Here is a 27976-nt window from a genome sequence, read left to right on the forward strand (position 1 = left end):
TAGTGGAACATAACCAGCGAGCCAGATGGAAGCTGAGTACAAAGAACTCTGGCATAAGTAGCTTAGGAGTGTTCTGCTTTTTCCTGTGGCATTACTGGGTGAGTTGTGCAACCAAGTGCTTCCTTCGCTTTGTTCTCCTCTTTGTTACTGCCTTCATCTTCAAGACAAAAAATCCAAACATTTAGTCTGGCCTTCTGTTTTGGGTTATCTTTGATAACACTTGCTACCTGGTGATTCCCTGCTTTTCTTCCTCAGTTTACTTATTTATAAATATGATTGTCATGCAGTCTGCATCAGAGTAGGGAACAGTGGATGCTGAGCCTTTGCACATTTTCTTTCACCTACTGTGGTGCTCTGCCCTGTGTCATGGCACAGTAGTTCTCTGTCAAGGTCATATAACACTGGTGGGCCTCTAGGGGAGCACAAAAGAAGGGAAGAGTTATGGGTGAGACAGAGCTACTTTCCTATCTCTCCTTCTCCAGAATGCAAGCTGTTTGCTATAATGGCACGTCACACTCCTACTGTTGTATATGGTCCCTTGGGGGAAGAACACTGTAACTCTGGGTGTACAGCACCTACTGCAAAAGAAAAGTCTGAATGTGTTCAGAGCTGCCACAACAAATCCTAATGGCAGCAGCTCAGGCCTTAGGAGTGGATAAAAGTTAAACAGTTTTTAGGATTGTCTCATAGAGCAGCCTGGACTCTGCTCCTGAGGAAGGAGGTGAAACACCTACGTAACAATGAGTATGTCAACATTCATGTCTAGCAAGGGAACTGACCTCTGCAGAGCTGAGTTGGGACAGATAAAACAGACTTTAATCCTGTTAGCCTCCTGCAGGCACTGAGGCCCTCAAAAGGGAAGCAGAAGGATGGAGTGCCCATTCCTGACTCACAAATAGCAAGACAGACTGTACTTGAAGGAGTCCTGCACAGGAGCTTGGGTTCAGTTTGGGAGAAAATTGTACTGGGGATTGTGTGTTGTGGCCTCAGTGCTTGGTGGACTTCTTGGTCTGAAGTCCTAGGCTTTGTCCTAAAGTCTTGAGAATACTATAGGGGCAGTGGTGACTGGCATCTCTCCCAAACCTGCTTGCCTAGAGAGGACATGGGTCCTCTCCCTTTCTTTCTCCTTTCTTTCTCCTTTCTTTCTCTTTTCTTTCTCCTTAGCAGGCTCCTGAACACATTGCTAACAGCAGCAAGTAGGAGTGAAAAAAATCACAGCACATTTATGATGTCATCTTTTTAACTCCTGAAGAACTGTCATGGTGGTTTAAATGCACTAGGCACTTTATCTATTATATCCTTGGCAGATTACTTACTTTACCAGATAATACCTGTGTGTAATTCTGCTGGTCCTATAGTTCAATTATTCATGATTTCTGTCAGAATGAAGCCCATGATATGTCAGTGTAGTGTACTAGTTAAATACTTATTTCCTTTACTCTTAGATTTGCTTGGACCCTTCCTTATCTTTAACCAATTAAGGACTTAGTGCAACTTTGAATTCAGATAATGGACTAAATGATTAACAAAACTTGACAGAGTCATATTTCTTCTACATAATCTGCAAGTCTTGCAAAAGTCAACTTCCCCAAGGCAAGCAGCACTTTAACCAAGTAAGGAAGGCCAGTCAGCACTAGCTTTGACATGATGAGCAATCAGGGTGGAAAAAGCACAATGAGTTTTTCTGTGCAGAGGGTAGTAAATTTGTAGATGCACTAGATTCAGTACATCATACACATCTCTACAGGGTGTGTCTTTTGGAATGGTTTACTGGAGCTTTTGGGAAAGAAGAGCCCAAGAAGTATCACTCAAGCACCATGTCTGGTATTGCTATCTTCTGCATTGATCTCACAGCTGCTTTTATACAGTGAGCACTGGGATCTGCTTATGGATGCCTTCAGTAGAGAAGGCAGTAGTACTAATCATCACACATTTCCTCCTGGACGTATTTCTTATGCACTCTCTTGCTGGATCAAGTCCCTGAAATATTTTATGAGCTTTATGAAATTCAACATTAGGTAGGATTAAAAAACACCCTGGATCCTCAGGTCAATGAGAGCAGCATGCTAAAGAAAGCAGTGGAGAAACAGCAGAACTCCTCAAAGCCTCACTTTCTGCTAGATCCCTTCCCCTATGCCCAGGATGGTATCATGGTCCCTTCTGCTCTGCAGCCCTGTAGTGGCAGCCAAATCACAGGCTCAAGGCAGCAGGAGCTAAGGAGCAAAAGCAAAGATTTCAAACCTGCATGAGGTCTGAAACATGACCCTGGCTGTTCTTTCTTTGCTATCACAACATATCAATTCAAAGCTTGTAAGCATTATTTGTTTAATGTCAATAAATGCACCAGGGCATTGTAGCTTGGTGCTTTCTAGGGCTTTATACTGGGCTAATGCTTTTGGTGTCTTTCTATGAAGACCACATCCTTCAGACTGCAGTCGAGCCTGACAATTTACAGGGCAAATGCCCCTCTCAGTGGATGAGGAGCACAAAGCAGTGCTGGCACACCCACCAGCCTACACAGTGGTGGGCAAGAGAAAAGTACAGTAACATCAGACTTGTCATCAGGCTTGTTGTATTTGTCTTAAGTAACTACAGCCCTGGCCACTGTTTTCTATCCCTGCACTGGCAGAAATCTTCCTCAGCAACAGTATGAGCTAGATCAAGCTGGATTAGTAACATGATAGTTGAAAAATACTGCTAACTGGGGCATGGGAGATGAAACAGGCTCTCCTTGAAGAAGCCTAGAAGACTGTTGCTTGAAGAACGGACTAGAGAAAAGCTAGAGCCTCCAGCCAGATCCTGTATTTGGCAGATTTATATCCCCATATCTGGGATCTCTGCTTATTTCTTTGTTATTGGGATGAGCTTAGGCCCAGGGGACAGAGAAGTGGATATTCCATTCCATGAAGTGTGGAAGGAGCAGTAGCGTTTCCCAAAATTACCAGCATGAAGGCACCTACCACCTTTGTCTGAGGAGCTGATGTGCAACTGAAGCTGTCAAGAATAACCTGAACTTTTAATTGTGCTCTTCGAGTGAGCTGTTCTCCTGCACCACTGTGCAGGCACTATGTGGAGCAGCAAGTTCATGACTCAGAAAATGCTCACCTTTGTTCCCAAGCACACGGGCTCTGTTTTTCATACTGTTCCGGGCACATGACAAGAGAAGATCGCCTCTGCAGCTTGTTGAGGGGTAGTGAGTATTTAGGATTGAAATATTTTTGGAGACAGAGATGTGCATGCTTGGTGAAACACTAGGGCAAAAGTCTTCAATGTAGGCAGATTTTCCTCGAAAGAGGAAGTTAAATCACGTAGGAAACATGAACTCGAGTCCACTTCTGACCCACAGAGTGACTGAAGATAACATTCAACAAGCCTATGGCAAAACCTGCTCTTCTGAGAGATCTCTAGGACTATTTCAATACCCCCATAAACCTACTTGCTGACTCCTGTCAGCCCTGCAGAGCAATGCAGCTTCAAAGGATGTGGGTGTCTTCTGCTTAATGCATCAATGGCATTGAGTATATCAACACGCCTAGAGGAGTCAGTTGTTGAAAAGGGAGAGAAGAGCCTTTGGAATTTTTGTTATTGTTACTGATTGGATAGATAGAGGTGTATTTTACCCTAGCTGAGCCTTAAACTGATCTAGCAAAAGGTATAGTTGGAAGAAAAGCAGTGCTGTACAGAGCTGCAGAGGGCAGTCAAACCGGAGGCAATTAATATGATGACCTGACAGCTTTGTTGTAAATCATATTTATAAACCATAAATTTGGGCTTTTCCTGCATTCACAGCATCAAGGAACCCGGGGACATAAAACTTATTTATAAAGACAATAATACTTGGGAATCGGAAGACAAGGAGAAGGTTTGACCACATACTGAAGGAAATCCGATATTCCTGATTTCACATGTTCTCCAAGCTGGGAACACATGGCAGCAAAGAGAGGCAACCAAAGGGACAACGGGTCATCCCAGCAGGCTGTGCTGACCCTCTCTGGGCCCACCAAGGAGCACGCTGCCGCGGAGGAGGTGAGATCGGAGCGGCAGTGTCACCCTGGGAAGGGCTGCTAGGGGCTGCAGTGGCCCCAGCTGACCCGGCTGGACCGGCCCCATGCCCCGGGGGCGATGACCTCTCCAGGAGGTGGGAGGGCAGGAGAGAGTGCGGGCGCTGCCTCCCACTCCCTCCTGTGCCGGGACGCGGGCATTTTCCCGGGCTCCTCGGGTCCGACGCCCGCCGCCCGCGTCGGGGGTTCCCCGCGGCTTCGCCCCGCTGCTCTCTCCGCCCCGGGAAGGCGGGCTGACAGCGCCGGCGGCCCGCGGCACCCCGGCGCTCGGGGGCTGCTCGGCGCCGCCGCCCCGGGCCCAGCGCTGCCGGCGGGCACGGCGCTCCCGCGGCGCGGCCCTCACGCAGCCGCGCTCGGCACCGCCCCGGGGGTCGCGCCGCCCGCGGAGCGGGGTTCCATCCCCGCCGCCTTCGCCCGCGACCGGCGGGGTTTGCGTGACACCGCCGGCACTCCCCGCCGCCGCTTTATGTAACCCGCCGCTTATAAAACGCCGCCGAGGCAGAGCCGCCGCCACTCCGAGCGCCGCGGCAGCCGCGAGGTAACGGCGCGGGCCGGGCCGGGCCGGGCCGGGGCGGGGGCGGCCGAGCAGCGCTCCTGGCGGGGCCGGGGCGCGCCGCGGGCTGGGGCGGGAGCGCGGAGCGCGGAGCGCGGCCGGCTCGGGTCGTGGCTTAGTGGCGAAACCGGCCCGCGGGGCGTGGGTGGGGGACGGAGGGGCACTGCCGTGCCGTGCTGCTGCGAGGTGCTGCTGCAGCCCGAGCCTACCTGTAGCCTCTGCGAGGCTTTTCTCGTTCTCCTGCCCTCCGTGCACACATCCGCTCGCCAGTGCTAATCGGTAGCTTTACAAAAAGCTGCGTTAAAGAAAGCGTGCACGGTGAACTAAACCACAGAACCTAGCCAGGACAGATACAAGAAAAACGTACAAAAGTCTAACAAGGTCTTTGTCCCTAGTGTCACTGTTATCCTGTTGGGTTTTTTTTGTTTTTTTTACCCCATCATCTGTTGTGCAACCTTTCAAGTGTATATGCCATCTCCTGCTGATGTAACCAGTATATCCTGCGTTGTCTCCCATAAGCAAGTCTTTCCCAGGGTCGACTAGCCTTAAAAGTTCAATATGGGTCCAAACTGAACAACCTTTCCTTTGCCTTTTTTTATTTTATTTTACTTATACAGGGGAAAAAAAGAAAAAAAAAAAAAAAAAGAAAACACGACCAAAAACTTCTGCAACTTGTTGAGCTTTCAGTGATGATAGGAAGAGGCAGAGAGGAAAGGACAATTCCCTTTTCTTTAAACCTGGCTTTTGTAGCTCCAGTTTCCTAATAGGGTGACCATCTCTCCCCCCCTGAGAAATCTACTATTGCTGTAGTTGCGGTCCTACTACTTATCACCGTCTCAGTCCTGGGTGGAAAGGAGTGCAGATGGTGGAAAAGGATTGGTTGGTGGGATACTTCTACCTTCACGCAAAATTCAAGGAACTAGCAATGGATGTGTTTGTGGACAGGTCTTTCCCCTTGCTCTTTTAACCTGATGAGCACCTTGGCTTTCCCCAGCATCACAGTAATTTTTAGCATGTGTAATAGTTGTTTTAATCACATTAGTATCTCTGAAACAGACTTAAGCAGCAAACAAGGTCCTTGTGACTGGGCTTCATTTTCATAAAGACAAACATTTTTCTTTCTGTGGTTCTTTGTATGGATTCATTAATAGGCTTTCCCTGCTGGTTTTGTTGGAGGGTTGGGGTTAAGCATGTTATGACAGAAAGTGAGCTCGACTCTCTTTTGGTGGTAACAGCTTCCATTAGCAGTACTGACTGTGTTGCAAAAGATGGTGACCATCATAGGTAGGCTTGTTTTTGCCTCATTAAATGCCCTTTGAACAGGCATCATTTACTTCAAGAACATTCTTCTTGTTCTTAAAGGTTAGTTCTAAATCTGTGGGTTTCCGTGCCTTTGGGGACTACTGGATGTTTTCCAGTGCGGATGTCCATCCTTTTGGAAACTTGGCATGTGTACGATTGGTGTGGTGGTGTGGTGTGCATGAACTTGCTCTTCCGAGACACTTTCTGGAGAAATCTTTGTTCACATGTCTCCTTCCCTGCGCATTTCTGTGTTCTTCATCTCAACAGATGGGAACTGCTCAAAACAACAGTGACCTCAAAAATCTCCATGCGGTGGAGCTTGACCTGTGTAACAAGGACATGATGTCGGACACATTTGATCACAGCGTTATTTCTGTTGGAGAAGAGGAAGGAGCGGGCAATTTCCAACGTTCTGTTCCAACACAAGAGTCCCTCCGATCTCCTCGTGGCTCTGTTGTGAGTTTCCATAACATCCAGTACTCCGTTAAGCAGCCCAGTGGATTCCTTTGTAAACGGAAAATCGTGGAAAAGAAGATCCTTCATAATGTTAAGTAAGTGTTCGCATAAATGAAATACTAGAGGGTAGGAATTAATCTGCTGCTGTGAATCAGTGACCTTGTGTCACCTTCCAGATCCAGCTGTGCTGGTACAGAAATTACTGCCCTCCTGCCAGTCAGCAGTTCATGTAAGCACTTTGATTTGCTTTTAGGCAAAATAGCTGGGATATAGCTGAAGCAGTTTCAGTTATTGATCTGAGCAAATTAAGACCAAACTTGTGTGAACTCTTCTGCCAGAAGATCTGAGGGTTCCCTTACCTATGGTTCAAGGTGCTGTCAGAGGAAATGAGCAACAGAGAGCAGTTGTTGCTTCTTTTCAAGGCCCTGCTGAGCAGGGAAGACACTTAATTTCCATCTTTTTGTAGATTGCTTTTTATGTCCAGTTCTGATTCTGCTCTGACTGGCAGTCTGGGACAGAAAGGAAAAATGGTTATTGATTTCAGATTTAAGAAGTTTTTAATCTCTGAAGTTTTTCTTTCAACAGCATTTTGTTCACATCTTGCGTCTACTATAATCTGCATATGGGTGGTCCTTGTAAATGTCCTTATTTGTAAACAACTCTTTCCTTCTTCCAGTGGCATTATGAAACCAGGCTTGAATGCTATCCTGGGGCCAACAGGGAGTGGGAAATCTTCGTGAGTACCTTCTGCTTCTTTAAATGGACAGTCAGCTGTTCAAAGTACATTTGGGATTCTGAGGGTACGGGAGATGTGAGGTATTTGCACGCTTAGACCTCTGCATGCCTTTGAGAAATCTGGTGATGCAGTTTGACCTCCTGCCCCTCTGTCGGCTTTGCTGAAGTTCTCGCACCGTGATGGTGTCACACCTCTCATCTGCTCCAGTTAGTGCACTGTATTACTGCAGTCATCTTTGGTGGTGGTGGCCTGAGTTAAGATACCAGGCAGAACTGGGGTGACTGGAGCTCAGATGTAGGCTCTGTTCTGACTGGTAATGGGGTGCAGGATGGGGTGCAAGCTCGCCTGGGGCATGGAAGATGTCACCCCCTCTGAACTCTCTGCAGCAAGACTTCCTTGAAGCTGCTAGGCCAGACCCCTCTCTGAGAGGAATATGGTGTAATGCAGTCTGTAGGGTGCTCTGGATCCTTACCCTAACTTGGCTGTGGCCTGCTGGTGGGGGTGCACACATGCTTGAGTTGTTTGGATGAGGGCACAGAGAAATACCATGCAGACCATCTCCATGCAGTGCTAATGTTGTTTTCTCTCCTGTGGTAAGTGAGCTCTTTGTCACTGTCTGACTGTAGGAATGTCAGACACTCACAGATATGGCCAGGGTTCACATAGGTTTGTCTTTGTGGTGACCATTGATCTTCTTTTCTAAGGAGACTGCTAGTTAATCAGGATACTTTCAAGAGCAGCACTTTGTCAGAGGAGTTTACTTATCTGGCAGACAGGCTGGCCTCTGCATTGGCAGTAAGGAGAATCCAGTGATACCTTAAAAAAAAATTACTTTCTAGAGTTAATCTTAACTCTTGTCTTGCTTACACACATATGGAATAATTTCCTTGAGATCAGAGAAGTTAGTTTAGTGCTCCCCTGGCTGGAGAGCAGCCTGCAACGACTCAGCAGGGTGCTTTTGTCTCTGTGCATTTGAGGTTATCTGTAAATACACAGACCAAGTTTATGTCTGTAGGGGGTTGACTGTTGTGAATTGTGAGCGTCTGTACACTGCCATACTGCTGTGGCACACCGTGTGCTGGAAAATCCTGGATGTACACAAGACTTTCTGTACAAAGAGCTAAAGCCTGCAGAGTAGGGGAAGCCCCTTCCTGTGCCCTCTGGTGTGCAGCACACTGTTAGCAGGCTGTAACTCAGTCCTGGCTGGTGGTACTTACCCAGTCAAGGGTAAAAGCAACAGTTATTGCAAAACCTAATGCTGGGTGTTTGTCTGAAGTCTCCTAGATGTGCTGGCTGCCAGAAAGGACCCAGCAGGTCTGTCTGGAGAAGTGCTTATAGATGGCATCCCACAACCTCCAAATTTCAAGTGCATCTCAGGATATGTTGTGCAGGTGAGTAACTGCCTTCCTGGAGGCCTGGGAGACTATGGGATGGAAGACCACATAAGATGAGGAAACATGAACGACTAGTTTAGGTAATTTTCAGTGATCCCTACAGAGCCTAATTTGATAACTCATATGTTGCAATTTTTAATTTTTGTGTGGACGACAGTAAGATCAAACTGTTACTCCAACCTAGTCAAGCACAGAGGTGTGTCTTCCCACAGCTACGTGACTGCCCAAACTGCTGGACTACCATGACTTGTCCTTTGGGCTCTACCCTGAAGTGCTAGCAAAGATTTTTAAAAAAGGGGAGGAAAAAAAACATGACACCCAAAATCTCCTGTTGTTAAACTCAGAAGCAGTTCTAGCTGGCAGAAGTACCTTCAAACTATCAGACAATAATTCTAGGAAATAAATAGATCCCTGCTGTTCTTCCTCTGATTCTAGCTGGCTGTGACAGAGGTTCATTCCACTCGGAGACAGGAAAAGCCAGCTGAATCTGCGGAAGTGGGTGGAGGCCTGGACCAATAATAGACCCTCAAAGCCCTGGGGAACTTGGGGAGAAGGGGATTCTTGGCAGTCGTATGAGCAGCCAAATCTGGAAATCATCCAGGGTTCTGACTGCAGGCAGATGTGACACAGGCAGCTGAAAGATATCAGGTGGGGGGCTCCGGGAGGATCTGTGGGATGAGACTAGTGCTAAATCTTGATCCCGCAGGTCAGAGATCCCCAAATCTTCAGTGGCTGATGAATAGCCAGTAAGTTTCTCACAAGTGGTCCCAGTTTGAGACATCTGTCTCTCAAATGTCCAAAGCAACCAATGATAACCTTGAAATAATAAGCAACTTAGTGAAACATTAAATGGTCTCTCCCCGTTCCCACCTCATGCAGTACTCCCTGGATCAGTAAAGTTGTACCAAAAGCTACAAACACTGAAGTCCTAAATACATAATTATGGCATCATTTTTATGCAGATGAGCATATAGGCATGCTAAGTCATCTGTTATCCCTATAAAACTGCTGGTGATCTCTCCATTCATGTTCTGACAGTGAAGGTGTCATGCCACTGATGGTTATGTTTGGTATTAAGCTTAAATTCACAGTTTTGTCTCCAGTGTAGCGACCCAACAGTTTTATTGGTGGAGCTGAGAGTAGAGAATGGGAGGCTGGAGTCAGAGACTGAGGGGTTGTGGGAGGGGAAGGTATGAAATGCCTAAACCATCTTTGGCAGCAAAGCAGCACATTCTTGTCTTCCTCTGTGAACTCCACTGCCAAACATGGTTGACTGGTATATCATGTGTGCTAGTGATGCACTTCATCTGATGTAGGCAGAGTCCCAAAGCAGGCAAGAATCTGCTCCTCTTCAGCTTAGGGGATGTCTTCCAAAGATGGCTGATGTAACAGGCATGTTGCTCAGCACCTACCCACTGTTGCAGCCCTTTTCTTGTCATATGATAGGATACAGAATTGGTACAAATGCCAAAGTGAGAGTGATGGAGATGCATGGAGCTCTGAATGGACCAGATGACAAATCTCTGTTTGGCTCATGGTAGTTGCAGGTTGCTGTAGGTTGCTCAGATCGGTCAGCTGGATAGATTTGATTCTCTCTCAAAGTGCACATGACTGTTGAAGATTTGTAACCCTTAGAATAAAGTCTTAGGTCCAAGAGTTGTACATAGCTGAGACATGGCAGGAGCATCTTGGTGCAATATTCTTGCTTCTCTGAGACAGCGCTGCCAGTGAGGAGCGGGGGAAAGCTCCTTGATGGCAGCTGAACTCAGCAGGTGCTCTGGCCCACAATGAGGTATGGCTTATAACTGGGAACAGAGCTGACCAGTGTGATTCCCTGAGTGTGTTTACCTTGAGCACTGAGCACTAGCAAGGTCCTTTGGCTCCAGCTGGACTGACAGAAGTTTAACTCTACAAAATCACTGCCTGCTCTGCCTCACTTTGGGTAGTAAGAAAAATGCACGTGCAGTACAAAGCGGCACTGTCTGCGCTTGAACTTCTCAGCCTGAAAGCGGGTTGAGAGGGTGTAAGCTTGGTGTAAGCTGTGGGGCCTGCAGAGCTGCAGTCTCCCCTTGACTGCTGCTGAAGGACTTTGAATTTCATGTCATGTAAAATTTGAAGGAGTTGTCCTTCAGTCCGTGTTTCACTGTGGTCTGCAAACAGCTTATCTGGTAACTGCCAGTAAGGGACTCTGGTGCCCACTCAGCAGCTGAGGAGTCTTTCCAACTGTCCATTTGTACTTTCAGGATGATGTTGTTATGGGCACGATGACGGTGAGGGAGAACCTGCAATTCTCTGCTGCGCTGCGACTCCCCAGCTCCATCAGCATTAAAGAGAAGGAAGAGCGAGTCACCCAGATAATCAATGAGCTGGGATTAAGCAAAGTGGCTGATGCGAAGGTGAGCAGCAAGAACACCTTTCTCAGAAATCATACTACCTCTGGAAACTGAAGGACTTGTGACTGGCAGTATGGTGTATGTAGTGCAGTTACAGGAAGCTAAACAGGAATCTGACTAAAATATAATGCATGCAAGAAATCAGTCTCCGTCTCAGGAGGGAGCTTGGAGGGATGTATTTGTATTTGCTACTAAAAGGGGAAGATTTTGGACCATGTCCAGCATGCTGTATAAATTCAGAAGAGAAAGAGTCACTTAGTCATTGCATCTTGGAAAGTTGTTCAGTCACTTCCTGGCTTTGTGGAACAAGACAAGAAAATTGTTTTCTCATTTCTGAAAGCTCTGAGGGATAGAAAACTGGTCTTTGATGGAAAAGTTCTGTGCAGAGCTTGTATTAACAGGCAAGCTACCAAAAAAAGGCATCCCCACAAACCAGTGCCTCCTCTGAATGCTTTGGCCTCACTCTGTCTCCTCCTTGTCTGTGTCATCCTTGTTCCCTAAAGTCATAAGGCACCTGGGGCCTCTGAAAATCAGGCTCAGCATACTGCTACCCAGTCCCTCACCCCGAGTCAAACTCACCTGCAGCTGGCCCTACAGTTCATTAAAGGGACTCTGAAAATGAAAGTGGCTGCTGGGTGTGGAAAGCCCACAGCTCCAGAGCATGTACTGACTGACTGGATCTTGTTGCAAATACCTGATTTCTTCTGCTTGCAGGTAGGAACTGAGTTGATCCGGGGAGTGTCTGGAGGGGAACGGAAGAGAACCAACATTGGGATGGAGCTCATCACAGAGCCACCAGTCCTTTTTCTGGATGAACCAACAACTGGCCTTGATGCCAGCACAGCCAATGCAGTCCTCATCCTTCTAAAGAAGTAAGAGGCATTTATTCTGGACTGTGTTGCAATTTGATTGTCAACTCATTAATAAAAATACGGATGTTCTTACGACTGAGTAGTTCTAGAGCTGCTTAAGAAAAACCAAAAACAAACAAACAAACCCCAAAACAAACGAAAAAAACCCACTAGACAAATATACTCAGAAGTAATGGTAAATTATTTGTTTGGGTCTCTTCCAAAGCCTTTTTAAGCTTATGGGAATCTTTCCACAGCAAGCATTGGATTGGAGCCCAAAAAGCAGATGTAACTTGGACAGCTTCCCTTTGCTACAACGACTGGGTGGACTGGGAGGTCAGGCCTTGAAATTATAATTTCTTGGCCTTCCATCTGAGTCTATTACCCGACAACAATCTTGACCTCAGATAAAACTTCACCTGCAGATTTACCCTCAGTGTCCTGTTTTGGAGATGAAATGTCTTCTGACAATTAGGACAAAGTTACATGCAAGGAGGACAAAAGAGGGTTATTTAATGAGAATGACTTTCTGATCTTTCACCTGGGTTTGTGGCATGTTGTCTGTTTTTTGCCTGGGGGGGTTACTTTCTTCTGGTGTTTGTGGATATAAGTCTTTCATAATCAAGAGTCCTTAGTGGGCATCAGTGCTAAAGCACTTGAAAGAGCATCTGACAAACCTCAAGGAATTTGAATTTTGTTTAGAGTAAATCTTCAACAGAAGTGCTAAGAGAAACCTCAGCTGGCCGGACTTCCACAGCCTGATAAGTAACCCGTGGTACTGCCATTGAGTGCAGTAGGACTGTTCCTGTCAGGTTGACATCTGGTATAAAAAACATGTAAGGAGGGTTTATACACAGCTCTGGCCTCAGGTTTTGCTAGCTACAGATTACATTGTGCTTTGGCTACCTGGACTGCAGTGATGGTCTCCTGTAATGATGGATGCTGTCTTGAAAGTCTTGCAGGCAGCATCTGACACAGTGACAGAGAAGGGAGAGGTTTTTCTGGGTCAAGAACCTGAGAAGTTGCCAAGTATTTGTCTTGGATTTTGATACTTGGGGTTTGCCTTCCTGAAATTCAAAGTGTGTACTTAAGAGATGTTTTGTTTCTATTTCAGGCTCTCAAGAAGAGGGCGAACCATCATATTTTCCATCCATCAGCCCCGTTATTCCATATTCAAGCTGTTTGACAGCCTGACATTGCTGGCTTCGGGAAAGGTGCTGTACCATGGTCCTGCAAAGCATGCCCTGGACTACTTCAGTTCTATTGGTAAGTCTTTCATGCCAAGAGCAAAAGCAACTGGCTCACGGGTTAAATCTGTGTGTAGATTCTTGCCCTAGCATGGGATAACGGGCCCATACTTTTCTATCACTAGGATGTTAGAGACTGTACACATGCAATCTGAGCAGTTTTATGTTAGAAAAGGAAAAAAGACAGAACGAGAAACCCAAAAATTTTCAGACAAGAGAGCATGGCTCTCTTGCCTTTGTTTTGCCTTGCGTGAGGACAAAAGCCAAGAATCACTTGGACATATATAAGCATGATGTCCAACAGACAAGATAGTGCTTGTAGTTATACCAGGCCTCTGGTTTTAGAACCACAGCATGCAGATTGGCAGCAATCTGTACAGATTGATGCAAAAATGTGCTCTAGACTGAATGCAGGTGGGCAACCAAGAGAACAAAATTATGGTGTGCCTTAAGATGGGTTAATAGTTTCATTGCTGGGTGGCTGTGCTCTCTCCAGGTAAGCAGGGTGAGGGTGTCTGACTATAATGAACAGAGAATATGGAGTGAACTGCCAATCTATAGATACAAGCATGGACACATCCTTTCCCTGGCTTTAAGGAGAGCTGCTTTGACCAATGTCAGTACTTCAGCTCCTCCTCTTAGTAGCCCACTTTGTTTCTCTCAGGAAGGCTGTAGAAGCTTCTTCGGGTTTGTTTGTTTTTGATTTCCTCCTTGTCCCATACTTAGAACTGTATTTTAAGAAGCTGCTCTTGGACAGCCCTTCCCCATCCTTGTGACCAGGGAAACACCAACAAGATTTGAGCCTGCAGAAGAAATACCTGAGGCTGTAGAACAGACATCCAGGAACCTGCTAAGGAACTGTGTGTCTTTCAGAGTGGAATGTGGTTGAACAGCACTGGGAAGGAGGCAAAAGTTGTCCATACTGAGCTGTTGAGGAAGCAAGTTAGAGATTCCTCCTCACCTGAAATCAGTGAATAAGCAGCTTTGAAGCTTTTTAGATACCCCTGATTCACCATCTCCTAAATCCTGTCTATCTACTGCTGTAAAGTGACACTTATGAAAAGTGGTGAAGTTTTCTGGTAACAGGGTTATGGAAGAGTGATATAGTATTAGACTTGACCTTTTGAGGTTTGCCCTGTGCAATGCAGACACATTGCATGTGTGGTTTTGGTTTGATCTGTTCTGTTTTTTTTTAAGGATACGAATGTGAACCCTTCAATAATCCAGCTGACTTCTTCCTCGATGTCATAAATGGTGATTCAACTGCTGTGGCAGCAAGCAAGGAAGATCACAGACCTGTGGACACAGGCAAGGGTAAATTGCAAAGGAGAAATTCACTGCTGGCTAGTGTAGAAGGGAAATTGTATGTGGTGATGGCAAGCTTTTATTCTCTGGGTTTCCTTGGGTCTAAGGGCATTTCATTATCTTTATATTTTTCATACTAATAGATACACTTTGTTTTGGGCTTCTTTAAAGAGATCAGAAAACTTTTAAATGGATTTTTTCACTTCAGTAGTATAGGAGAGCAATGACAAATACCAAAAATTAAAAAAAACCAAAACCAAAATGAAACAAAAAACGTGTGAGGGAAAGACTGGAAGACCTAGAGCTGCTTAGTCTCAAGAGGCAGCTGACAAGTTTTCAGTCACATTTTTTTGTCAGGCTGCTGCAGAGAAGACAAGGTAGATAGGCAAGGAGTGTTGGGATTTACAGGAGACTGAAAGAGATTGGAACTATTAGAGAACAAATTCTCTACCATTATAGTGAGTGAAGTGTTTGGAAATACTTGCTTAGGGATCATGTAGCACATTGTTGACTGAAGGGCTATAACGGGACAGATTTTGTACTGCTTTCGGTGATGTGGATCAGAGCAAACATTGATTTTTCCCAAATTCAATGAAATAAAGGTTTTCTGGTGTCATGTTACAAGAATATGACCATTTTGTGCCCGAAAGAATGGGCAGATTAGCTAGGTTTGATTAAAAATGTAGGAATAACCTCTCACTCAAGCTATCGTCTTAAACTCAGAGCTAAGGCTTGAACAACTCAAATTCTCTGGGCATTTCTGCCTTTTTCTTCAGCCTCCAGAATTGCTGAGCTTATTGATGGGCCATACTGGAAGGTCAGGTTCATAGGAAATCACAAGCCATATCTTGTTTTTCTCATTCAGAAGTGAGCACTGAAAATGGAGTGGCAGAAGACAGCGTGGATAGCTGTGTGGTGGATGTGCTGCACCAGAAATATCTCAGCTCCAGCCTGTATCAGAGCACAAAGGAGGCACTGGGGAAAGTGGAACTTGGACGGGGAAGCAGGCAGAGACTATCCAAGCAGGAGCATGAGATTACCTATGCAAATGGATTCCTCACTCAGCTGTACTGGGTGTCCAAGCGTTCCCTTAAAAATCTCATCAGGAACCCACAGGCCTCCATTGCACAAGTAGGTAACAGCTGCTAAAAATCTCAGACTCTTATGGATCTCAGTCCCATAATCTGGAGTTTGTATGACAGAATCATGTTTTCAAAGGCAGTTAGGGAAACAGAAAAGTCCTGTGCCACTGCCGTGTAAGTGGAGCGAGATGCTCAGCTACCTTTGTGGCCTTTGGAAAAAATCTCCAGTTTAGTTATGCATAAGGACTTCTGCACTGAAGATTGGGGCGTGGGGAAAGTGTTCCATTCTCTGGGTCACATAGGGTTTTTCTAGGGTGATACTAATTTTGTGTCTCACTTTAAAACCAGTTATTCTATAGGCATCTTTCTACTAAACTCTCCTAGCCAAAGAATGAAGTAGAAAAGTAAAGAGGACAAAATCTGAAAAACTGTAGTAAGGATTTTCATTGTGTGTGTCATAGGTACACATTACCTCACAAGAGCAGGGCTTTAGGCAGGTGTGAATCTTAAACTGTGCATATGACTTAATAATGTTAGTTCCTAATTTTTTTACTTACCTGAAGGATTTCCTTTTTCCTTTCTTCTTTCCACTTCCAGATTGCAGTGACTGTAATTCTAGCCTTGGTTGTGGGTGCTATCTTTTTTGGTGTAAAACTGGACCGAAGTGGCATTCAGAATCGGTAAGATGAAAAGCCACAGCTTTGCTCATTTTTCTATCTGTAGCAGTCAGGTTTGAGGTACAGAGAAGGAAGGCCTTGGGATCCACTTGAAATAAAAAGGAGGGTTGGGTTCACAAATCTCAGAGCACTGTGGCATGGAATTGCGAGGCGTACTGAAGGGGCCACAGTTCTGTCAGGCTTGCATGTAAGTACAAAGGGGCTGTAAAAGGGAAGATAAAGGCTACAGCTAAGATTTACAGTAGCACAATTAAAAATGTCTCCATTCTGTGGACAGAGAAAAGCACTGACTTGATGGTATGATGATGTCTGAGGCTGCCAGTGTCTGATGGGGTTGTTCCCTCACTTTTCCACTGTTCTGTTTTGCCTTGTAGGGTTGGATCCTTGTTTTTTGTCACTACAAACCAGTGTTTTTCCAGTGTCTCTGCAATTGAGCTATTCATTAGAGACAAGAAACTATTTGTGTAAGTAGTAAGGCACTTGGACTGTCTCATATCCTGGAATGAGATGGGGCAGTATCTTACACACTGAACAAAATTATTACCACCAAAGACTTGATTGCTCCCTTGCAACATCTGATTGTAATAGCAATACCAAGTTAGTCTGTAGAGCAGGGAGCTGAAATGCTAAGAGCTGGGGGAAGGAGGAAATGCTTTTACTTCCTTGCTGTGTGACAGTTTACTGCTTTTTCTACCCACTTTTGGTAACAGCTGGTTTTGAGGTCTGTGTGCGAATCCTGCAGACTGTGAATCCTTCCTGCCCTCTTTCTCAGAAGGGTCTGACACACAGTCTTGTAAGGGTCCTGAAGTGGCAAGTCTGTACAAAAATGAAGGGAGAGTTCCTGGAAAAAACTTAGCAAGGGATACTCAGATGAAGGGGCTGCTGTCTGGCTTACAAGGGCTTGTTAATAATCAAGCACACCTCTCTGTTTAGAGGGATGTGCTTGATTATTACATTGTTGTTATAAGTAATTACTTTAATATATAATTAAACATAGTTATTGCATTTATTACTTTTGTTTATTTATAATAGTATTTATAATGTATAATAGTATTTATAATTTATGTATAATAGATTGATAATTATATTTTAAAATATACATATATGTATATGTTTTTGTGTGTGTGTATATATATATGTAAATACATGTAGATACAGTATACACACACGTATACATACATATTTGTTAAAAGCGTAGTTTGGAGATGCCTCCAGCTCATGCAATAGAAGGGCAAGAGACAGATCCTATGCAGTGAAAAGGAAACTGGAGATTTATGCCTGGAATGTACATATCCACCCACAGGCTGCTCAGAGCAGCTTGAGATTGTCCCTAACAACTGCTCAGGAGTGAAATTCCCCCACACTACCATTTCTTGCTAGTCTGCCCTGCTTGCCAGTATAGTTTACCAGCTGTGTCAATGGGGATTTAGGCACCTCACCTTTTAAGGCATCTTTTCATGAGCTCCATTAAGCAGTAAAACAATCATAATGACATTTAATTGCCCTGTGAAGTGGAGGTGAGTTGATGTCCCAAAGGTGTTTTCCCATTGTTGGGGATCATTCCTTCTTCCCTGGAAGCAGCTGTTTGAGTTAGCAGTGGATGAAGGATTCCTCCAGTTTATAGCAGTCTAATGCTTTCCTGTGCTCTTGTATTAAGGATCTATTTCTTTGAAAAGAGACTTAGGAGATTTTTTATGATATTTTACGTAGCAATCATACAGTCTTTCACTTTCCTTGGAGGGCTGTCAGTTTCACTGCAGGCTCTGAGAGACAGATCAGCCCTTACTTCATAGAGTGCCAGTGGTAGCACAGAGAATATAAGCAATTTGGATAGAGAGGAGTCAGTGGTAGAAAGAGCAGAAAACAAATCAGGATAAACCAAACATGCACTCTGAGCCTGCTTCCTACAGAACCTCTAAACCTGTACAACTCCCCTCCTTCTTGTCCTCACAGCCATCAGTACACCAGTGGATATTACCGTGTGTCTGCCTACTTCCTGGCCTTGATGATAGGAGATCTGCTGCCCATGAGAACTACTCCAGCCATCATATTCTCATGCATCACTTACTGGATGATTGGTAAAGAATTGATGCTTTCATTGAACCTGTCATCTTCCAACACATTTGATTTCTGACTTAGCCAGATTCCTGTATCTATAACATACTGCTGCTTTATCCTCCAACTGATTTAAGTGCTTGGCATCATAACTTTGGAGGACTCTGGGGCAGGGGCAGAGACGTCAGCAGTCTAACGCAAGAGACCTGCCTGACAACGTCTTTTGGTAATGCTCTTTGGGCCTTTGAAGCATGCATAGTTCCTGCCAACTCCAAACTTGCTCTTTCTTCCTGATTTGCCTGTCTTGTATAGGAATGCAAGGGTACCTCTCTGGAATTCATAATGTGGTTGTTTACCGGACTCTTACCTTTCTGGTTTTTGACAGGATACCAGGCTGTTGCAGGGCGGTTCTTCTTCTTCATGCTGACCCTGATACTGGTGTCCTACACTGCCACAGCCATGTCCCTGGCTATCAGTGCTGGGATGGATGTGGTGGCTGTGGCCAATCTGCTCATCACCATTTGTTTTGTCCTCATGCTTGTAAGTTTATTAAGGGGTTTGTGCTCCTTTGGTGGAGGGGAGAGAAGAGCTGAGACCAGCTGAGAGGACTGAGTTGAGCTAGCCCTAGGCAGGCAAAAATATCCATACTCCACTGGCACGTCAGCCCCGTGCTTGTGATTTTATTGTCACTGTAGTCAAGGATATACTTCTGCCACCTTGGAGTCTAAGGGTTGTGTGCAGTTCAGTAGTTGTGATTCCACCAGAGCTTTCCAAACAAGTGTTTTTTGTTTTTATTAAATTGTCCTTACAAAGATTGATTTTTAAAAATCTTGCATTTTCAGTATTAGAAATCTAAGTGATCAACTAGATCATTTAAAAGGGAAAAGCCTTGAAATAAACTTTAGATATGTTGATTTTTTGCATTAATTTTTGCTGCCTAAGTGGGATTAGAAGGCACAATTCCTCTCTTTTTTGTAATTCAATATTGCCATGGGGTTCAAGAAGTTACTTCAGTACCCTTCCCCAAGGATTTTTTAAGGAAGAGAGCAAGAGAGAGAAAGGAATTTTGACTACTTGTGGATGAGAACTGTGAATTCTTTTTCAAAGAGATGATGCTGGTGGTAAAACTTCATGACTGTGAAGCCTACCAAGTTACATATTTCTTGTTAGATGATTCCTGGTCACTCTCTGTGTACAAGTTCTGAACCACAGCACATCCCTTACTTTTCGATTTGCAATTTAACCTGCTTTTGTGATAAGCCAAGTGATAGTGCACTGTTTCAGCTGCTCGCTGTGGGTGAGAAGTGTGCATGTGTAGTGAAGGGCAGCTGATGTACATTGAGTTGTCACAGTGTATAAGGAGTGACACATGCATGTTCTGAAAGTCAGTGGGGTAAGCGCAAGATTGCTTGTGATGAAGCCGTGGCTGAAGTGTCATGTTTAGCTATGAAGACTGCTTGTGCTAAGAAGTAAAAGCAAATCTTTTTCCAGACAAGAGAAAGCATGGGTAAAAGATGTAAGACAGAGAGACTGAAATAATAACAGCTCTTAAGGCTCCCCATTTTTCTCCATTTTGATTCTCCACTATCTCATCCCTCAGTTGTCCTTCTTTAGCCTCTGGCTAGCTCTACCATATGACAGTCCTCCTGAGTAAGAAGTTGTGGTCATGCTTCTTAGCTTGTATGTGGATGTAGAGAACCTTTCTGACCTCTTTGCAAGCAGTTCAGCTGAGGTACTTGGGTGTGCTGTTGGGCCAGCAGTGTGGGAGTGCTGCAAGGCTCCGACTCATGTCTGTGGGTACAGGCATGACAGCAGTAGCAGGTCCATCAATTGCAGGGCACCTCTGCTGGGAACTGCAGCATCTGTGCAGGAATGGTATTATTTGCAGTAAACAGAGTTTGTGACTCATCAATCTCTGCTGTTCTATTTCAGATCTTTTCTGGCCTTTTAGTGAACCTCCCTTCAGTAATGGGCTGGCTGAACTGGCTCAAGTACTTCAGCATCCCCCGATACGGCCTCACTGTGAGTAGAAAGTAGCATTGGTCTCCTCTGAGTAATGTAGCCACACTGCTTCCTGGATAGGTTTTGAGTATAAAGTATGAAGTTCTCTTAAAAATCAGATTTGGTTTGCTTTGCTGCATGAACATGGTTAAAAACAAACAAACAAACAAAACTAGCAAGCCTCAAAAAGGAAGCAAAAGTTGGAACTCTGTGTGAGAGTTGGAAGTCTCAGAGACTGAACAAATACTTTGTGCTACAGAATTAGTGCTGCTTGGATAGCAGCAGAGCAAGCTGTCCAGTCAGGCACTAATTCTTAGCCTAAATAGTTGATCCCTGTGGTTTAGAATAAAATCAGATATTGTACAGCCTCTCCAGACACTACTGTATGGGTGGCCAGTCTGGGCCCAATGACTTTCCAACTGGTTAAAGGATTTACTATAGTGCACAAGCGTCTCAGTCTTCGGCGTGGCTTCCTCTGAAGTGAAATATGACTTTTCTGAATAGTAAGGTGCTGGGGTACCAGAAATCTAAGGGTGCATGTGCTTGAAATAGATAGAGCAGGTCACAGGTGGGAGTTGTGTTTCCATCTCCTCTTTGCATCCTGGCCAAGCCTCTTTGGAAGGAATAGTGTCCTACTTTGAGTAACAATGACTGAAAGGAATGCTGGAGCTGGTGCAGGGTGGGAGAGGTGGGAGATCTCATTGTTTTTATTCACTGAGGTGTTTTATCGGTGTTACTGGATGTGGAAGTGTCCTCTGAGATAGCAGCAGAGTGCAGGATGCCAGTGCTGGGGAACCTTTCACCTCTTGATTTGGCTGACTGTGCCATGTTTTCAGTGTGGTGGAGCTGGGGTGTCTGCGTACAGCCACATGGTTTTCTGGATCAGCAGATTGACCCAGGTGAAAATGGATGAAAAGGAACTTGTAGCTGGCAAGACAGAAACTCGTGGCTAAGTAACTTTGAAGCTAAGGTCTGGAACACCAAATCAGCCTGCATGTAGAACTTGGAGCAGTTCCTAAGAAAGGCAGTTGTTAAGAGCTTTTAAATAAAAAGAATCATGAGCATATGATTCCAAGGATGGTGATATGTGTATCCTAATAATCAAGTTCCTTTAAAGTGTTTCAGTTTTAACACCCCAAATCATGAACTCTGCAAAAATTGTGTGTCTGTCTCTTCCCTTAGGCTCTTCAGGTGAATGAGTACAGAGATCTCTACTTCTGTGGTGAGAAGAATCCAAATGCTACAGTGTTTGTGAGAGACACAGGCAGTTGTCCCCCCAATATTTCAGAAGAAATGTAAGTAACTCATGGTGTTTCTGGGCCTGAATCGTGATGAGTTGCTTAAAGGGAAGTCTGACGGTGCCAAACTTTTATACTATTTGTAGAATAGCCAGTTACAAGCCAGTCTCAACAACGTGTCCCAAAGTAATGTATTCTAGGATTATACAGTAAAACCCAACAACTACCCAAGAGTGAAGTAGGGATGAAACTTTATTTATGAAAATAGGCAGATGAGCTAAATTAAGTTTTGTATTTGATAACCTAGCCCTGATTAATCATTTTTCCTAAACAAATCCAGGGTCACTTAACAATGAAAATGCAGTATGTGGATAGCTACAGAGTTGCTGGAAAGCAGTAGACCTGTTATCAGAAACATGCCTCCCCCACAGAATGTTTGTAATATTAACCTACCTGCAGATACAGAGAGAGACAAGTTATCTCCCTTGCAGTGCTCCATTTTGCCCCATTTGAAATACTCTTGGCTATTGATACCTTAAGTTGTAGCAGTGCAACTATTTCATGACATGTACTAGAGAGATGGTGAACTGAGTATTTTGCAGGGAGCAGTGCTAGAGGACTGTTTCCATGGCTTTTGGACTTCCAGTGATTGTTGAGGGGAAATTAAATTAATGCTTCTGTACTTACCACGGTTTAAGGTGGTTCTGAGGTTTCCTTATAAATTGTCAGTTATCTATAAGGGACAATTAGATTGCTACTGAAAAATTATGAGAACTAGAGATCTAGATTTGTCCCTTGAGTTTTATTTGATGATGGGTTCTCTATTTCTATCACCTGTTTTGCGGAATTGAAGGTAGAAGCATCTTTGTGAAACAGGAGTAAAAGGAATTATTACCTGAAGATGTGTGCCACATAGTAATATTAACTTGTGCCCCTTGCTTTTCTGCAGGTGTTCTGGTGAAGCATACCTGTGCAGCCAAGGAATTGCTCCTACCAGCTGGGCAATGTGGGAAAACATAGTGGCTCTCTTTTGCATGACTGTTATCTTCCTTATCATTGCCTATGCAAAACTCCGGTTTATGAGGAAGTTCACATAAACTCCTGCGTTGCCTTGCCCTGCAGCTTCTCAGGTGTTAAAACTGCAGAGCTTGTGAGGGCCTACTGGAGATTGCCAAAATGTTTCAGCTGACTTTGCTGGACTTCAGATGGGAAGTCTGTTCCCCTGTTTCTGGAGCACGACCTCCTCAGGCTTATGGGTTTTAAGAAAAAATGCATTAATGTACATTGCATAAGTGATTTTTCCTAAGAAAATATAATTGTCATCCTTAGGTGCTTATCAAACTTTATATTGTAAGCCATTATTATTCTGTGGCCAGCTTATACACAAAATATTCAATTGAACATGTGAGCTTCTCCATCACAAAAGGTGGAAGGTGATGGTGGCATTTATGCATTGATATGTTGCCCTTGTTAGTGCCTGTCATGTCTGAGGAGAGACAGAGACCTCTCAATGTGTTGGAGATGCATTTGAGTTTGAAATCAGTACAGAGACCAAGCACTCATTACCAGGAAAGAACAGTTATATTTCTAGTAGCTTCTCAGTGGAAGCTATTTCCAGAATCAACTTCAGCTTCATTAAAAACTAGACAGCAGTGGTGTTAGGTATCTCACCTAAGAAGAGAAGTGTATACTGTTGTACTGCAGAAAAAAGAAACCAAAAATCTTCCCTCCCCACTGTGAGCAGCAAGAAATATATTTACTACTTAAAAGGAGGGGAGGGAAGCCCCTTTTTCTTTATTTTTTTCTAAATAAAAATTTGTATTTCTTACTACGGGCAGAAGTTTTTAACAACAGACTCAATTCTTAGCTGCACTATCTCTGTACAGTGGTACTTAAACTGTGGACTGAAAAAAACCTACGTAGACACTGCTGTGGCAACGACAGCAACACGTACCACAGTCCCCACAGCACAGACTATTGTGCCGGTGCTTGTCTCCTGACCACCTCAGCAGCAGCGGAAGATACGCTTTTAAATCGCATTAAGACCTGCAGATGTAAGCGGATCAGCTAAGCCAAAGGCAAACATCCTCAAACACAGGACTGAAGAGTTTGCCTGTGAGAGTCGGGCTGGCAGCAGCCCCTGGACCGGGCGTGCGGTGCGAGTGCTGCCGATGCTCTGGCAGCGAGCGGTCCGGTCGCGGTGGGAAGGGGGAAATGCTCGCACTGAGGGCGCAGCCGCATCGCGCACAAACCAGTCGCTCTGGGTTCTGCCTCACTGTCCTTAACAGCTGGGGCAAAGTAACCTCGTACCGCGCTATGCGCCCCCGTATTTATCTCTCCCGCAGCCGCGTCCCCGCGGCGCTCGCACACCCTCCGCGGCCGCCCCTCGGGAGGCGGAGGCTCCCGGGCTCCTCCCTACGCCGGCCGCGGGGCGGGGCCGGGCCTGGCGTGGTCCGGAGGAGGCGGCTCCGGCCGCGGGAGTGGTTCTGTGCCCATGGCGGCCGCGGCGGAGGGGCCGCCCGAGGCCGGCGCGCAGCCCGCCAAGCGTAAGGGGCCGGGGCCGGGGCCGGGGCCGCGGTGCGGGGATGGGCCCAGGGAGGCCGCGGCGCGGGCAGGAGCTCCCGGCGAGCCCGCGGCCTGGCGTGTGCCGGCCGGGCCGGGCCGGGCCGGGCCGTACGCCTTTTCTGTTGCTGCTGCTGCTGCTGCTGCCCCGGGGCCCGGCCGGGTTCTGCCTGCGCCGCCGCTTCGGTCGGAGGGAGCCGGGGACCTTGCGCGGCTTTCATATGCGAGCCGGCCAGCGCTGCCGAGCGGGGAAAGAGCGGCCTGTCGGGTTGGGAAAGAGATGCCGGGCTGCCCCGGGGAGGGGCCGAACACGGGCAGATTATGGTAGAAACGGGTTTGGAGAAGAAAAGCGGCTATTGCCGCTTTCCGCAGATGGGGATGTGTTGTCACCCTTATGAAGCTGACTGAGGCCGCTGTGCTTCTGTTCCGAGTCGGTGACTGGAAGTAAACAGCAGCACTGTGCACAGCCACTCAGTTCTCCCCAAATTGCTTTGCTGTCTAAGCGCAAGAGGAGGCTAATACTTGTAAGTGCTGTCAGGCCCTAAAATATTATTTGGAAATAACGTTGTTGCTACTTCAAAGAAGCTGCCGTGGTTTGTTACCCCTTAGTGTAAAGAAGGCGACTTACATGGAAAGTAGATGGAGACAGCTTGAAGGGGAAAAAAAAATGGGATCATTTATCGTCCTGTTGTGTTTCTGGACTTGCTATAGTTTGCCTTAACCATGTAATGTCTTTACCCTGAGTAGAGGATCCTGCTATTGAAACCGCAGAGGAAGCTAAGGAGCCAGCGGAGGCAGATATCAATGAACTCTGCAAAGACATGTTCAGCAAAATGGCCACGTACTTGACAGGTGAACTGACAGGTAAGGCACTGCAATACTAATCTGCAAGTTCTTCTTTCTTTTCACTTTGTTTCAAATAAATCTGTTGCATAGTTTATCTAAACTGTACTGTTTAGATCACATCTGGTAAGACTTGCAGTCCAAGTTTGACACCTTGCTACGCTGCTAACAACACTGAGATTAGTTACATTAATTTAATGAAGTCCCAGAATAGCACAAATATTTTTCAGAACAATTCAGTGTGATAGCAACTTAAAAATAATTCTTTTTCATCTTGAAGAAGTTTGTGCATGGAAAATCAATCTAACAAAAACGATCTAGGTTAAGACAGAGTAGGAGGGATGCACTACAGAGAGTGGAGTTATTTTTTTCCTGACAGCAAGGATCCTACACATTTTTCAACATTTATGCTTTAGAATAAACTGCTGTGCAAAGTTAACTGGAGCAAAGTAAACTGCTCACCAAGTTAACGCATTGCATAGGCTCTAATTTTGAAAACACTCCACAGGCACTCCACTGCTGATTTGCACAGACTTGAAAGATATATGGTACAGATTACCAGTCTGGATTTGTGATATCGGTTTTGTAAAGATAAGTGTCTAACTGACAGAATTAAGAGTAGAAATATGAGGACTTCAAACCACATTGCCTTTAATTAAAATAAACTGTATTTTTTTTTTTTTAAGCCACCAGTGAAGATTACAAACTCTTGGAAAATATGAATAAGCTGACTAGCTTAAAGTACTTAGAAATGAAAGATATTGCTATAAACATCAGTAGAAATCTGAAGGATTTAAACCAAAAATGTAAGTACACCAAATAAGGTAGGGGTGTAATGAATGGTGCACTTGCTTGGGAAATAAAGCATCTTAGAGTCAGAAGGTTCACACTCCATTTCTGCTGAAGGAAAGAAAACTCACTGATATAAATGCGCTGCTATGCAGTGCCAGTCTTGTATATTTCTTAATAGCTTTAGACTCTGTAGACTACTGTAAGAGAAAATACATCTGAATTTGTCTTGGTTTACCCCAGATTCTGGATCTGATAGGAATAACATTTCTTTAAATTCATGTTCTCTTGTGTTAGAGACTAGACACTACTCTTAAACATTTCATGTTTTCCTGGAGCATGGCTGTCAGAGTCACCACTTAATTTTGGGGCAGGAGAGGGACCTTTTGAACTGCCCTATCTGAAAAATGTAAAAAGAAATTCTTGTGTTTCAAGCATGAACCGTTTCTTGGAAGTGCATTACTGAGAACTGACAGATGAAATTTTTATGCTTTTTTAAGATGCTGATCTTCAGCCATATCTGGAACAGATAAACCTAATTGAGGAACAGGTTGCAGCTCTGGAGCAGGCAGCTTATAAACTGGATGCATATTCCAAAAAACTTGGTAACTATCACTCTCCACTGTTAAGATCTAGCAGCATAGTGCTTTGCAAGGGGATTTAAAAAGAAAGAAAGTAAACTCTGTTTTGTTTAACAGCTCTGAGCTGAAGAGTTGCCTGTGCTGCTTGTGAGCACAAACACTGTGTGTGAAGTGATAAGCATTGGGAAAAGATTCATGTAATGAGTTATATTATGGTGGACTAGTACAGGTGTTGTTACACTACTGCTTTTTAGTGAGGCTTGATTTCTTTTTTTATGGTATGCACTGACTTATGTTTTAAAGACTGATGTTTAACCTTGAAAATTGAGGGATTCATAATGTTGCACCAGGCACCCAAGCCCTCTTGGCTTAAATTAATATTACTGTCCAACTTAACCACCAGGTTCTTAAAAAAATATATTGTACAATTATATTTGCCTAAATTCATTAGGAAAAAAGGATCCTGAAAAATACAGTTTACATTGCTGTAATTAGCTTACAGGATGCAAATCTTTTAGCTACCCAGTACTAAAATAATTATTTTTCCTTCTGCAGAAGCCAAGTACAAAAAACTGGAGAAACGGTGAAATTACGGCAGTCTGTAATAAGCTGGAGTTGGGCAGTGACTCGGACTGATCTCTGGTTTTGCACAACAGCGACTCTGTGTTGATAAGGATTTGGTTACAGCTGACAAGGAGACTGGAAACTTTTTCCAGCTGTTGAATACAGTAAGCTGTATTCAGGCTTAAGGCTGAATAATATTTTCCTCTTCTCAAGGGGAACTGCTGCCTCAGTTCTGCAGTGGAAAGTAGAAGCTCGTCCTTTACTCTTGTCAATATTGGCTCTATGTGTGTTTGTCCTGTTTTCCACATGAAATACTTGGTCTAAGGAAGGTCTTCCATAGTCTCTAAAGACATTTTCCCGTAGTAGCAGCAGGACCTAAACTTCAAGTTTTCCTTTGTTGAGCTGTGTGTTGGGAAGATACCTGGACCTTTGGACTTAATGGATGGGGTATTGAAAATACTTCATTCATCCCCTTTTATCTGTTTGAAATAGAGAGACTAATTACAAATTTACAATAAACTTGCTGCATTTATTTCTCTGGAATCTCAAGTTTTTTCAGAAAGATTACACAGGCTGTTTTTTTTTATTTTTTCAAAGGGGTCTGTTAATAAAGAAACTCCTTCAAGCTACTAGGCGTGATAGAAGAGAACATGTTTTAAAGGCTGCATCAAATATTCCTGCAATTATATTCTTCAACTGTTTGGACCTCTGGTGAAGTTTCAAGACGCACTACTTTATCAGATGTTCAGTTAACTTAGCAGACCCTGTCTCTACTTTACCAGTGGATTTTGATCCTAGTAGTTTTTGAAGTGGCATGCCTAGCACAAAAATCTGCTTCTGTACTAGGATAACAATGTTCCAAATTGCTGATTTGGTGGAGCTCTTTGTACTGAACAGGTGTTCCTCCTACTCTAAAGTTATTTTTTCTCTACTTATTGACCTTAACTAATTCAAGCTGGCTTTTGAGTGAGTTGCAGTTGAGGACAGTACAAGTACTGATCTGTAGGAAAGAAGTGGTTCAAACTTAGAGTGTTTGGAAGAACGTCTAGTCAGGTGCCAGTGTGATAAAGATCATTGTGCTGTCAGGCTGCGCACAGCCACTAGTCAGGATGGAAACTTTTCCCTAGTGCTCCTAAAAAACAGTGAAGCAGATGGCTTTTGAGAGCATTCACCATCACTTTGAAAATCCTGGGTTTGAAATAGAAATAGCATTTCTGTGCTCACAGTGTTACCTGGCAGGACTGCAGAGGGACACTGGGAGGCGCCATGCCAGCAGGGAAAACCAC

General features: G+C 44.7%; 2 protein-coding genes across 2 annotated transcripts; both read left to right on the forward strand.

The window, feature by feature from the left end:
* The first annotated feature begins 4451 nt into the window (after window positions 1-4451).
* Window positions 4452-23190, forward strand: LOC120756120 (broad substrate specificity ATP-binding cassette transporter ABCG2-like). Its single transcript, XM_040071887.2, has 16 exons — window positions 4452-4599; window positions 6184-6467; window positions 7049-7108; window positions 8385-8499; window positions 10746-10898; window positions 11610-11767; window positions 12861-13012; window positions 14191-14307; window positions 15164-15429; window positions 15978-16060; window positions 16432-16521; window positions 18011-18135; window positions 18498-18652; window positions 20045-20134; window positions 21296-21408; window positions 22301-23190. Exons 2-16 carry the CDS (start codon window positions 6184-6186, stop codon window positions 22446-22448), a joined length of 2109 nt encoding a protein of 702 aa, XP_039927821.1. The 5' UTR covers window positions 4452-4599; the 3' UTR covers window positions 22449-23190.
* Window positions 23191-23792: 602 nt separating this feature from the next.
* BLOC1S2 (biogenesis of lysosomal organelles complex 1 subunit 2) lies at window positions 23793-27222 on the forward strand. Its single transcript, XM_040071258.2, has 5 exons — window positions 23793-23897; window positions 24661-24777; window positions 25443-25562; window positions 26046-26150; window positions 26682-27222. Exons 1-5 carry the CDS (start codon window positions 23846-23848, stop codon window positions 26711-26713), a joined length of 426 nt encoding a protein of 141 aa, XP_039927192.1. The 5' UTR covers window positions 23793-23845; the 3' UTR covers window positions 26714-27222.
* The last annotated feature ends 754 nt before the right edge of the window (window positions 27223-27976 follow it).

This window comes from Hirundo rustica, chromosome 8, assembly GCF_015227805.2.
Source record: "Hirundo rustica isolate bHirRus1 chromosome 8, bHirRus1.pri.v3, whole genome shotgun sequence".
Lineage (NCBI taxonomy): Eukaryota > Metazoa > Chordata > Aves > Passeriformes > Hirundinidae > Hirundo > Hirundo rustica.